The 13,564-nt window shown below is 49.6% G+C and overlaps 1 protein-coding gene across 1 annotated transcript in view; it reads left to right on the top strand.

Moving 5' to 3' along the window:
- The window catches only part of TG (thyroglobulin), a 149,598-nt gene that overhangs the window by 119,061 nt on the left and 16,973 nt on the right, over positions 1 to 13,564 (top strand). The window contains exons 36-37 of the mRNA XM_049633747.1: positions 10,557 to 10,691; positions 12,451 to 12,615. Of these exons, the coding sequence (XP_049489704.1) occupies positions 10,557 to 10,691; positions 12,451 to 12,615 (300 nt within the window). The remainder of the gene's footprint in view (positions 1 to 10,556; positions 10,692 to 12,450; positions 12,616 to 13,564) is intronic.

The following is a 13,564-nucleotide window of genomic DNA, read 5'->3' as shown; positions in this document are numbered from 1 at the left end:
AGGTGAGGACGAGGGTGCCAAGGTGTTGACGGTTCAGGTGAGGCTGGGGATCCAGAAGTTGTGAAGGTGCCGATCTGTCCGGGGAAGTGGCTTGAGTTGTGCTCAGCTGACCAAGACAAGCTGCAGACAAAGCAGTCCCTTGGGTTAATCCAACCAGGAAGACGGGGTTGAGGGCACTGGCAAAAGGGAAGTTGAAAAAGCGGACCAGTGGGTGGCCCTGGCTTCGGACAGACCTGTGAAGACGGGTGCCCTAGAGGGGGGAGGAGAGCGGCATCACAGCGGAAGTCGGGAGCTGGTTTAGGGTGTGGATGTGGCCGTGGGCGTTGTGGGCTGGAATGAGTAGACATGAATGTCTCTGGGACTGAAGGGGTCAGGAAACAGACCAGAGTGGTGAGTGGACCATCGACAGTCCCCGTAGATGGTAAACTCACCCAAGACTTCAGCAGGGTCTGGGTGGAAATGAAAATTGTGAGCTGAAAATTATGGCAAATAATTTGAAGAATGTGGTCGAATGACCAGGCATGCCCTATTGAGGGTAATTAATGAGAAAGACTAGAAGTTTCCATAGTCAGGAGGTTGTGACCCAAAGCAGGGGAAAGGGGACATTAGGACCATGGTAAGGGCCCTGGTTTCCAGGACACAATACTGGGGAGGGGAGAGCTAGGGTCAGGGGTCAGCTGTGACAGCAGTGACATGATTTCAGCAGGAGGCTGGATCCGGAGCGAGATGAGGCCACGTGGGTGTGGAGAAGACAGGTGGGCTTACATTCTCCTCTTGGATTAGTGGCTTACCTTGTATTCTCGGACAGGTCACGGTTGCCAATTTTTCATTCTACCAAATAAGAACAATGTTGAAAAAACAAAGCAAACGAATCATCATCTTTTTGTAAAAGAGTTAGGAAGCACACCCATCGACACAGCAAAAAAGCAATTTTACCTCCCAGATGACGTCTCCCAGCCCAGCCCTCATTTCTGGAGAAAGCACAAAACTCCTTGTCAAGTTGCCTGTTGCAGTTCTGGGTCCCAGAACGTAGACCCCCTCCCCCCCGCCCCCCGCCCCAACCCCTCGTGCCACGTGCATCTGAAGCCCACGGCCCTGACAGCCCAGTATTGGCAACCCACAGCCTACAGCCTGCTGCTGTGCAACCCGTGAGCTAAGAAGGGCCTCGGACAGTTTTAAAGGATTGTATAAAAAGGTAGAGACGAGAATGTGCAAGAGAGAACAAACGTGGCCAGCGAAGCTTGAAATGTTTACTGTCTGGCCTCTAACCGAGAAATCTTGCCGGCCCCTGGCCTGGCCTGAAGAATGGTTGTCTTCTCTTTATCCCAAGTCCCTGAACTGTGTCACTGGGTCTTTCCTGGTCCTCCTGGGCCACAAGGCTGGAGCTCTGCCCCATTGTGTGATAGTCCTGACCGGGGAGGTGAGGGAGTGTCAACAGTCATATCAGTGCTATTGATGTTTGTGGTTTGGTTGAAGATGCCTTTATCTTATCTTATTTTATTTTATTTTATTTCATTGCATTGTATTTTAATTATTATTTTAATTATTATTAATTATTTTAATAATTCAATTATTATTTATTTACAATTATTATTATTTTATTGTTATTATTGATATTTTTTTAATTATTATTATTTTTAATTGTTATTTTATTAAATTATTATTTGTGTGAGAGAGGGGAAGAGGGGCAGAGGGAGAGAGAGGGAGGGAATCTTAAGCAAGCTCCACGCTAAGCATGGAACCTGACATGGGGCTCGATCCCATGACCCTGGGATCATGACCTGAGCTGAAATCTAGAGGCAGACACTCAACCGACTGAGCCACCCAGGCACCCCTACAACGCCCTATTTATTTCATATATGTATGCCCTTGTGCATTGAGCAACACGGCCTAGAGGGAGGAGCTCTGGCTTTGGAGGCTGAGACAAAGGGCGTCAAGTCTTTAATAAATGTTGTTGAGCACTTATTGTGCACCAAGCCTTTTGCAGGGATTAATCCATTCAGCCCTCACCCTGTGTCCAGAGGGTGACTGGACACTGACTTTTTCATGCCATGACCCACATTGGGGATGATGACGTCTGCATTCAGATAGCCAGGTGAGAGGACCCGCCCTAGCTGCCTCCACCCCTGCCCCCCAGGGAGGCTAGAAGGATCAGTAGCAGACTGTGGCCCTTAACATATGGGAAGTTCTGCCCTAGGACACAGGTGACATGACTATTCCAGTTCATAGTTCCAGTTATCACAAGATAACGTTTGAAACTTAGAGTGTAATTTATGCAAAGTCAGAGCTGGTGGTAGGCAGAGCCAAGATTCAGCCAGCCAGAATGCTTCCGGAATGATCCCTCTTTAAAGCATGCAATGCCAGGGGCACTTGGGTGGCTCAGTCGGTTAAGCATCTAACTCTTGGTTTCAGCTCAGGTCACGATCTCACGGTTTGTGGGATCGAGCCCCTCATTGGGCTCTGCACTGACAGTGGGGAGCCTGCTTGGGATTCTCTCTCTCCCTCTCTCCCTGCCCCTCCCCTGCTTGCACGCTCTCTCTCTCAAAATAAATAAATAAACTTAAAAGAGCATGGAATGCCGCCTCTCTGAGCAGAGGTGACCGCAAAGCCATGTTCACAGTCGTGCGTGTATTAAACAAAACAACACATACAGCACATTGCGGTGTGTCTAGTAAATAGGAAATTCTTAATATTAATATTGGCCACTGTAATTGTATTACTTTACATGGTAAGTCTTATCATCGGGACTGGCTTTTCCATGTCTGGGCACAACAGTGAGGCACAGGAGACTGTCTGTGAATCAAGGAAAGGATGTTTCTACTGAGTATTCACCCGCCGGATTAATCCGTTAGGGTTGCCACAGCAAAATGCTGCAGACTGGGTCTGAAACAAGGGGAATTTGTTCTCTCACAGCTCTGGAGGCTGGAGTCCAAGATCAAGGTATGGGCAGGGCTGGTTCCTTCAGAGAGCCACGAGCATTGGCTCTGTTCCAGAACCATCTCCTAGGCTTGTAGACGGCCGTCTTCTCCCTGTGTCTTCACATCGCCTTCCCCGAATGTGCCACGCTGTGTCCGAATGTCCCCTTTCTATGAGGACACCAGTCATTCTGGATTAGGGGCCATTCTCATGGTCTCATTTTAACTCGATTACCTCGGCAAAGAGCCTATCTCCAAATAGGGTCATATTACCAATGACTGGGGGTTAGGATTTCAAAGTATGACTCTTGAGGGAACACATTCCAACCCACAGGACTCACTGTCATCCCTCGGCTAAGCTCTGGAGATGCAAAGGGAAAGACAAAGCTGGGGCTGCCTGGAGAGCTCATAAATGGCGATTTGGAGGCTGAACAGAAGTAAACATGTCTCTAGGTATTTTTCTGGCGTTATACGTTGCAAAAGAGGCCTGGAGGGGTCTGCTGCTTCTCCCTGAAGAAATGCCAGACCCACAGGCACCTCAGGTCCTATTTGTATCTTTCAAGCCATCACATGATAACACGGATCTCTCTTTCTCTTTCTCTCTATCTCCCCCACTGTCTCTCTGTAATCAAAAGAACATCTGGTTTTTTTCTGAGGGCTAGCAAGGGCAAAAACAGCCCAGTATGATGTGGTTCTCATTTGAAAGACAGCGTCTGGTGAGAAATCAGGATGTCTGACTGTTAGTCCTGTCCCATAATGACTGCGCGTAGGGGGGTCGTCTCAGCAGACAGCGCCTGTGGCTGTGTAGCTGTGAAAGCCGGAACCGATCAGATGGTCGGTTACGGCCTGCTCCCGTTCAAGGTCGTGGTGCCTTCCTGGTGCCTGAAATACTCTTCCTGCTCAAAAGGCTTCCAACTTGGATGTTTTACCCCAGCCAGCCGGCCTGGGCATAGAAACCGCCTCCAGCCTTCCTCAGGCTTTCTCCGTATTCAGCGCCCATCACTTTGATAAGTGCCGAGGGGCTGATGGGAATTCTTTTTGGTTCTGAGTGCGAGAGAAATAGAGCGAATCCTGTGTTTTCAGATGCTATAGAGCTTGCACTCATTATTTATTTTTTTTAGATCTTTTCATTGACAAAATGGGTCTGTGATTATTTGAATGGTGGGAGAGGTGAGTATTTGCTACTGGTCTGATATGTCTGCACTTTGATGTGCTTCGGAAACGCTGGTGAGCACGCCCGCAGTTTTCCAATGAGAGAAAGGAGGGCCAGAGCAGGAACTGACACCCGGTTACCCGGCCAGCCAGCAACTGACCCGTACCTTCTGTAGTAGCATAGGTTTGCAGGCATATGTGTGTGTGCGTGTGTGTGCGTGTGTGTGTGTGGCTAGGGTAAAGCTATTTTTAATGGTTGAAAAAACCCTTTAAGCCTTGAAATCAAAATCAAGCATTTCCTCCTTTAACTGGTATCGGGATAGAAAGGTAGGAAGGAATACAGGAAGGAAGGAAGGGGAGAGAGGGAAGAAAAACAGAACAGGATTAACCATGATTTTCCATATATTTGAAAATTTCAAATATACTGGAGTCTTGTGATTTTGTTTTTACTTAGTCTACATTTGAAGGGAATACAGTGTTTTCCAGAAGGGAGCAGAAGTAGCTGGATATTCCTGGAGGCCGACCTATGTCGAGGTTGCAGCCCATGCTGCCCCAGAGTCATGGAGGGGTCCGCCCTGCCACCTGCTGCTTTCTGCCCTCCGCCCTCCCTCCGCTCTGCCCCCATCCACGTCAACAACTCTGCGGCGTGCGGTAGAATGCCAGGCCACAGAGCTGACCAAGGCTCAAATGCTGACTCGGCACCTCTTAGCTGTGTGGCCTGGAGCACATCGTCGGCCCTCTCTGGGACTCACTTTTCTCTTCTGTGAAATGGGGATAGAATGCACGTGCTGCTGGCGAGGAGGGCTGATCTGTGGGTCACTACCCCACTGAGGGGGCCCCAGGCTATCGTGAGGCAGAGGCGAAACCGCACAGCTCCTGAGCATTCCCCTGTGACCTTGGAGAGTCCCCTGTGACCTTTCCTCCCTGTGGCTCTGTGTCCCTATCTGACGCGTTTGGTGTGTGGGCGAGAGCGGGGAGCACCCAGGCGCCCCCTGCGAAGGTGGGGGGTGTCATGCAGCTGGACTCCGCAGTGAGCGTGCCCTGCCGACCACGGCTTTGCCTGTTTCCCCGAGGACCGTGGGCAGTGAGTGCCGTAGTCAGATGGGGTTGGGGGGGTGCCCTGGCTGCAGCGCGACGGTGGCTCGAGAGGGGCAAGAGTGGCCAGAGGGAGGTGTCGGTAGGCGGAGTGAAACCGAGGGGGCTGGAATCTGGGTGGGAAAAAAGGAATTGTTCCCAGAGGGGCCGAGCAGGCAGAAGGGACAGGGCAAGGTGAGGCCATAGGACCGTAGGATGTCGGTGGGGGGGGGGCATGGTGGGGGGGGATTTCCTGAGGAACAAGAACACCACGTGGGGGTAAACACCGGCATGGAGGGCTGAGTGAGGGTTTCGTTTTGGGTTGTGCTGAGCTCATAAAACCTTGTTGCTGTATTCAGCAGCGGATCTGCTGTGGAAACTGAGGCCCAGTGAGTAGTCAGGCAGGCACGCTGGCTGGTTCTACTGTGCCTATGACCAGTCGGAGGAGTCACCCGGCCAGAGGGCAGAGAATGAGGGATGGATGGGCAGGAAGCCAGATGCCCAGGGACCAGGCTGGGGTGGGGCAAGAAGGAGCAGGGATTGGAAAGAGGGCAGGATGTCACTGGCAGTGCTTTGGGCTCCTATACGCCTTCAGGAACTTCCCCCTCACCCCCCATACTTGGGTGTGGCTCAGCCCTTCATAGTTTTTGAGAAAACAGACCGAGATGCCTCAGAGGTGATGCGATTGGCTGCGTTCACTAAGCTCCGCCCCCTGCACCTGCGTGGTGGGGGGCAGGGGGGTCACCTACCCCCGTGGCTTCATTTCTGACTACCGCTCTCGGAGGAGGTTTTCAGGGTGTCCCCGGTTTGCTGAGGAGGAAACAGAGGCTCAGAGAGAAGGAGGGGGCTGCCCAAATTCACGGAGCTGTTGGATGGGGATCTGGGATAAACTCAGGGAACCCGGAAGCTTCACCACGTAGGTCTCATTCATGACCTGCGCTCAGAGCCCACCATTCCTTACAGCTGCTTGACATGTTCACTCATCGCCTGGCTTCGGGCAGTTTCGGGGCAGGCTCATCACTCCCCTGTACTCTCCCCTTCCCGGTAGTGGCTCCTGGGGAGTTTCCCTGGGGGCAGCAGAATCTAGCACAGCTAGAGCACACGCCCATGGGGCTGTGGGGCAGCCAAGCCCTGGGTACCCCAGGAGGCATCCGTTCTTACCAGGCTGGGCGGTCGTTCTAGGGGAGCCAACCTTCGTCTTTTCCTCTGCCCACTTCCCTCCCTCTGCTCTGGGGGAAGGGACTAGTATCTTGAGGCCGACTCAGAAGGGCTCCAAGCAAAGAGGCTGATGAGCACACTTACACCAGGATGTTAGTGGTCACATGCCATATTCACTTGAAGGCATTGTGTTTATTAGAGATTCAGAGAAAGAGCAATGTTTAAGACAAAGACATGAGGTTTTTTAAAGAATGGAGTTTCTCAGAGTGGTTAAGGAACTTGCCCAGGGACACACAGCATCAGGATGAGTGAGATTGGATCCCAGAACTGTCTCTTTTCACCAGCCTAAGCAGTTTCACCATCAGTAATGGCCAAAAAAAAAAAAGGAATATTTCAGAAACTGAGGAAGGCAATTTTCACAACTTGGTTGTATGTCAGACTCACCTGGAAAACTAGTAAGGAGCACAGAGGCGAAGGCTCGTTGACGTGGGGACAGCACAGCACCTGGGCTGTGGAATTTGTACCAAGTTCTTTGTATTCACCAAAGTTTGAGAATTACTGATGGAAAGTAGAAAGGATCCTAAACTTTTTAGCTAATTAGCCCATTTTTCCGGGCTCTACCTTTTTGCTATCAGGTCTAGCACCTGGAATGTAGGAGGAGGCCGCCGAGTGGTTGTTGAATAAATGGACAAATCTAGAACTCAACTGGTTACCGCAGAGGACTGCTCAACCAGAGACCCCCGGAGGCAGGTCACTGCTACATCTGCAATCCAGTTTGGGCCCCATTTCCAAAGTAGCCCCATGGACGAGAGCCTGCCCTTCAACCATGTCTTCAAGTTACACTGAGGGAGTTCAGGATCCTTTTAGAAAATAAACACACACAAATAAAGGGCTTTCCTTTACGCCAACAGTAACTGTTTTAAAAATATAATGGGGCAAACGTTCCATTCCATTCTTAATGAAATCAAACCCTAAACATAATACAATCTAAAATCTTCCCAAGTTCGTTTTTAATTTGAAGGACATTCCAATTAATATCCCAAAAGAGCTTTCTTGAAACTTAATATAATGGCTTTGAATTTCATCTGGTAGAATGAGTAGCCAAAAATAGCCAAGAAATATATTTTTAAATTTTTTTTCTTCTTATTTTTAATGTTTATTTTTAAGAGAGAGAGAGAGAGAGAGAGAGAGAGAGTGAGCAGGGGAGAAGCAGAGAGAGAGGGAGACACAGAATCCAAAGCAGGCTCCAGGCTCTGAGCTGTCAGCACAGAGCCCAACACGGGCTTGAACCCACAAGCTGCGGGATCATGACCTGAGCTGAAGTCGGATGCCCAACAGAGCCACCCCAAGAAATATTTTTTAAAGAGAAACTAATCTGGGAAGGCTTTGGTGATAAAATGCTTAAAGCAGCATGAGGGCAGGGCTAGAATTTACAAACAGATGAATAAAAGAAAAGGTTACCCAGCAGACAAAATTCATTTATATGTAAGTACTTAATATATGATACACGTGGGATTTCAAATTCAAGGGGAGATTTTTTTTTTTAAAGGTGATGCTGGCATTGCAGTGTATAAAATATATTTGAAACAGAAGGGGAGGAAGGAAACTCATCAATATGCCACAGATAACACCCTTTGGGTGGGTCTGATGGTAAACTCCCCCCCTCCCCAAATGCTTCCAAGATCCCCCCAGCTTCCAGGCTATATCGTAGGTTTACATGCACAAAGAACTTGTTCTCGGAATTTGCATGAGATTCATGAGCCCCAGGCGCTGGGTTCTGCACAACAGCAGCCGCCCGTCCTAGGGTCCCCGCCAGCTGGGGGGAAGGGGACAGGACAAGGGTGTGGCAGAGACTTGGCTCCAGGCCCTGGGGTGGCGACGGATGAGCGGACTCTCACTTTAGAGATGAAATTTACCCTTCAATTCTAAGCGCTTTCCCCCAGACATCAAGCTAAACACGGAGTGCGGCCAAGGCTTCCATTTTAAGCCCGTAATTGGCAGGATGGTCCTGCAACCCATCATAAGTCTTCTGTGAGATTGCATATTGCATATTGCCTAAAAATATGCAGCTCAGTTTGGTCATGTTGCAAAAACGCCACTTGTACTGACCATGAAAATAGTAACGCGTGGAGGACATGTAAGAAAATGAGAGCCCGGGGTCTGCGGCAGAGAAGCTGGGTCCCAAGGTCAGAAAGACGTGGCTCTGGATTCTGAGGACGGCCCCACAGCTCCAGGAGGGGGTTCACCTTCTCCGGCTGAGTCCATCAGAAGTCTCGTATCATTATTTGATGACTTCTTTGGATAAACCCTTTTACTCTCTTTTTTCTTTTCTTTTTTTCTTTTTATTAAGCAGAAAAAGGTGTGGTCTAGGTTGTTTTACCATTCTAATTTTAGCGCCCTGGGCGTCAAAGGCAGATTGGAGATAAAAATGACAGGCTTCCTTATATAGCTAAGAGCGTGGTACTGTCCCAGAGAAAGACCTTTTCATACCTGGGGACAATTTTCCAGGAAAGGTGCTCAGCTGTTTAGGAAGCTTGGAGGGGGTGGAAAGAGTGTTGGCCGAGAGCCAAGAGGGCTGGTTCTGTGTCTGGCTTGGTCAAGTTCAACTTGGAAAGTCACGTAGCCTTTCTGTTTCTGACTCCTCATTTGTGAAGGAGGCCTTGGAGTCCCTACCCCACCACTCAGGCGGAGCTCCGTGGGAATCAAACGTAATATTTTGCAGATGGGAAAACTGAGACACTGGGTTCACACCCTTAAAGCGCTTAGCTGATAAGTGACAGCACTTTGCAAACTGTAAATTGCTACACCTAAGGTGGCCGTGCTCTTCTGCTAGCCCAAGTAAGATAAATGGTCACAAGTAGTTACTATAGGGATAGAACCACTGTGGTCTTCTGACAACGAAACCAGAGACAGAAAGGAAAAGTAAATGAACACATAGATTTTTCTCCATTAACGATCAGTGATGCACCCCCCAAACAGATCTGGAGAATGCTAGAGTTAGTGCTCCCAGCGATCACGGAGGGCTGGGTTGGGAGGCAGTGTTTTGCCCATTTTAGTGCTCTTTGTGGACAGAAAAATGCATTCATCCACCTAGACCCACAGTCCTCCTTCATAGTGGAAGCTTCAGGTCCCCGTTCAGGGTCACCTCTGTCCTCACAGGGACACTGGTTGCTCTGGCAGGTCTCTTCGCCCGTGCCAAGCCATATGTCTGACAGCTGCACCTGAGTCCCTCCCTGCTGGTGTGACAGATGTACAGATGGTGGGAGGCAGCGCCCTGGAGCCGCGGAGGGCATGGGCTGTGTGCATGCAAAGCCCGGGTTTCGCTCTCGCCCCACCCCTGAAGAATGGAACTCTCTGGGGCGAGCCCAGTTAACGTCTCTGCATCTCATTTCCTTCATCTTTAAAGAGGATGTTTTAGCTGCTGATTTCCAGGAAACAAACTCAGTGATGGAGATTTGCATGCAGGATGTTTTGTGCGCGGGGCTCGTGGCACCTGTAAGGAAGCGAGGGGGCAGCGGGAGACGTAGGGCTTCTGTGCCGACCAAACCCCGGCCCCGTGGATCCCTTGGTGAGCTCTGAAGCTGGGCTGGCCCTGCCGAGTCATCCCGTCTTGGGGCAGGCCTGTGCGCACCCACACGGACTAGTTTGGGGACACAGGCTGACCCTGAGAGGGGCGGTGGCTCACCTAGATCACAGGCAGGTCCTGGAGGGGACGCGGCTAAGAGCCCCCAGACACCAGCTTCCCAGCGCTGGGGAGATGAGAGGCTGGGTCCTGAAAGGTGGCCCGGGCTGCACGCCACAACGTCCGTTATGAAGGCAGTGGTCTTTGCTCCATTCGAGGGCTTGGGGAGGATTAAGTGACACCGTGTCTGGGAAGCCCTACATCCGCTATTGTCATTGTTACCTAGCTTCGTTCTGATTGTTGAGTCGTGACACCTACGTTACGATGCTGGCCTCCTCTGTTTTACTTCTCCCGCGCTCTACTGGGAGCTTCTTAATAGAAACAGCCATGGTTTGTTGTTGTTGTTGTCTTATCTTCATATCCGTAGACTTGGGCATAGAACTTGGCTCCTAAAAACTTGTACTAAATCACTGTAGATGGAAACATGGATCAAGGGACGGGGTCACAGGAGAATGGAGGCCGCAGGGAAGATGCCCTGGGGCTGCTTCTTCGGGGTGCCAGGTGGCACCCCGTTGTCTTTCTCATCACAACATGGAAAGCTGCACGTGACTAACGTCCCCTGCTCTCCCTCCTAGTCGCTCTGGGCTCCTGGCAGTCCCTGGCCCTCTCCGCAGCAGTTGTTGACCCGTCCATCAGGAACTTTGATGTTGCCCACGTTAGCACTGCCGCCACCAGGGACTTCTCTGATGCCAGAGACTTCTGTTTGTTGGGTAAGGGGAGTTTCCCACCCCTCCCTCCCTCCAAGGTAGGGTGGTTGATTGGGACGGGGCCTCACACAGCGCTGCCAACGTCCTGACGTCGGAAGCACGTGGGAGACCCCAAGATGGCCTGGCGTGCTGGGCAGGAAGGGATGAACCTGGGGACAGACTCTGGGTGCGCCCTCCTCTGTAGTACCCCCATCCTCCTGCAGGGCGGACCATAGTCAAGGTCTCCAAGGGAGTAAGCTGGCCAGAAAGAGAACAACGTTGAGCCAGGTCAGAAGATGATGAGAGGAAGGATCTAGGAGGCTAGTCGGAGACAGAGGAGATGAGCAGAAGCCGGGATAGCTGTCCTCAGATTATAGATGGGCCATCATGGCAAGGAAGAAATGTACTTGTCCTGGCCAGGCTCACAGGGCGAAGCTAAGACCTATGGGGAAAACTCAAATTTCAAGAGATATTTTTCAATACAAAATAAAGAAGCTTCTAATAGGCAAAGCTGTCCACAGACACATACTTCTTTTAGAGGGTTTCTGGTCACTGGTATTTAAACAAAAGCTAGATAACCATGTGATAAAAATGTTCTACAAAGACTCTCTCTTCTGCAAGAGTCTGAGGTTGAATAACATTCATACTCCTCCAATTCTTTGATTCCATGAATCCCCTCACCGGCAGGGTTGGATAGAAATATGCACATCTTACAGAAAGGGCCGTGTATAGATGTACAGGTTGTGCACTGCACAATTCTGTGTGCTGCCATAGCACAGACTGGGCTGTGAATGAGGCCCTTAGACAGTTCACAGCTTGCCCAAGTAAATGAGTCAACACCATTTTCACAGCTGTTCTTAGGACTGAAAATCTTTAATGCCATGAATAATTTAAATTATCTAGTTCAGGACCTGGTGCACATGGAAAATGACATAATCCCTGGTGGAAAATTGTGGGTATGGTGGGGGAGCTGGACAGGGAGATAAGGCTGAAGAGGAAGACAAGGGCTGGAGCATGGAGAGCTTTGTCTGGTATGACTTAATCCCAAAGCCAGTGGGGAGCCAGGGAGTTGCTTCAAACAAGGGAATGACAGGAGCACATTTGTGAATTAAATAAACAACCCCAAACCTGATTTTTGTGTGGAAGATAGATCTATAGAAGAGTTGGGTTCTACCCCCCCCCCCCCCCCCCGCCCCACCACAATTCTATTTCCAGCCCCTGGCACAGTACCAGGGATGTATAGTAGATGTTCAAATGAATAAGTAAGTGATTATATGTATGTATGTATGGGTGTATGTATGGATGGATGGATAGAGGCATGGACAGATGGTTGCATGGATGCATGGGTGGATGGATGGATGGATGGATGGATGGATGGATGGATGGACAGATGGTTGCATGGATGCATGAGTGGATAGATGGATGGATGGATGGATGGATGGATGGATGGATGGATGAATGGATGGATGCATAATTGGTTGGATAGATGGATGGATGGATGGATGGATGGATGGATGGATGCATAATTGGATGGATGGATGGATAGATGGATGCATAATTGGATGGATGGATGGATGGATGGATGGATGGAAGCATACATGATTAGATGGATAGACTGACAGGTGCACGGATTCATAGATACACGACTGGATGAATGGGTGGACTGACGGATGAATAGATGATGTATGGGTTCCCAGATGCACGATTGGATGCCTGATCGAACGGAAGAATGGCTGAGGTGCTATCTCTGAGGCCCAAGCCTCACTCTTCTCTTATTCCGTAGAATGTTCCCGTCACCAGGCCTGCCTCGTCACCACTCTGCAGACCCGACCTGGTGCTGTGAGGTGTGTATTCTATGCTGATACTCAGATCTGCACACATAGCCTGCAGGCCCAGAACTGCCGGCTTCTGCTCCGTGAAGAGGCCACCCACATTTACCGGAAGCTGAGTAAGTCCCAGCCTGTGTCTTTGTGGCTATTTCTGAGGGCCTGGATATAGCTGGGAGGGATCGTCCAAGCATGTGGTGACTTGTGGGCAGTGGCTTTTGAGGTTCTTAAGGAAAAATTGGCCAAAGTTATCCTGGGCAAGATGGCATTCATTTGGGATGGACTGAAGGAAGATGAAAACCCTGTATGTGTATATACATACATACATACATACATACATACACACACACATATACAATTATGGTTATTTTATTTTATTTTATTATATTATATTTTATTTTATTTTATTGTAGTTAACATACAGTGCAACATTGGTTTCAGAAGTAGAATTCAGTGATTCAGCACTTACATATAACACCCAGAGCTCATCATGACAAGTGCCCTCCCAGTACCCATTACCCATCTGGCCCACCCCCACCCACCTCCCTCTATCTACCCTGAATTTGTTCTCTATTGTTAAGAGTCTGTTGTGGTTTGTTTCCGTCTCTTCTCTTCCCTCCCCCTTCCCGTATGTTCATCTGTTTTGTTTATTAAATTCCACATATGAATGAGTTTATATGGCATTTGTCTTTCTCTGATTTACTTATTTTGCTCAGCATAATACATTCTAGCTCCATCCACATCATTGCAAATGGCAAGATTTCATTTTTTTGATGGCTGTGTAATATTCCATTGCGTATATATGCCACATCTTTTTTACCCATTCATCAGTCGATGGACATTTGGGCTTTCTCCACAGTCTGGCGATGGCCGATGGCGCTGCTATAAACACTGGGGTGCCTGTGCCCTTTCGAATCAACATTTTTGTATCCTTTGGATAAATACATAGCGATGCAGTTGCTGGGTCATAGGGCAATTCTATTTTTAATGTTTTGAGGAACCCCCATACTGTTCTCCAGAGCGGCTGCACCAGTTTGCATTCCCACCACCAGTGCAAGAGGGGTCCCCTTT

The sequence above is a fragment of the Panthera uncia genome, chromosome F2 (genome assembly GCF_023721935.1).
Source record: "Panthera uncia isolate 11264 chromosome F2, Puncia_PCG_1.0, whole genome shotgun sequence".
NCBI lineage: Eukaryota > Metazoa > Chordata > Mammalia > Carnivora > Felidae > Panthera > Panthera uncia.
The sequence above is the reverse complement of the archived record's forward strand: the minus strand, read 5'-3'. Positions and strand labels throughout refer to the sequence as shown.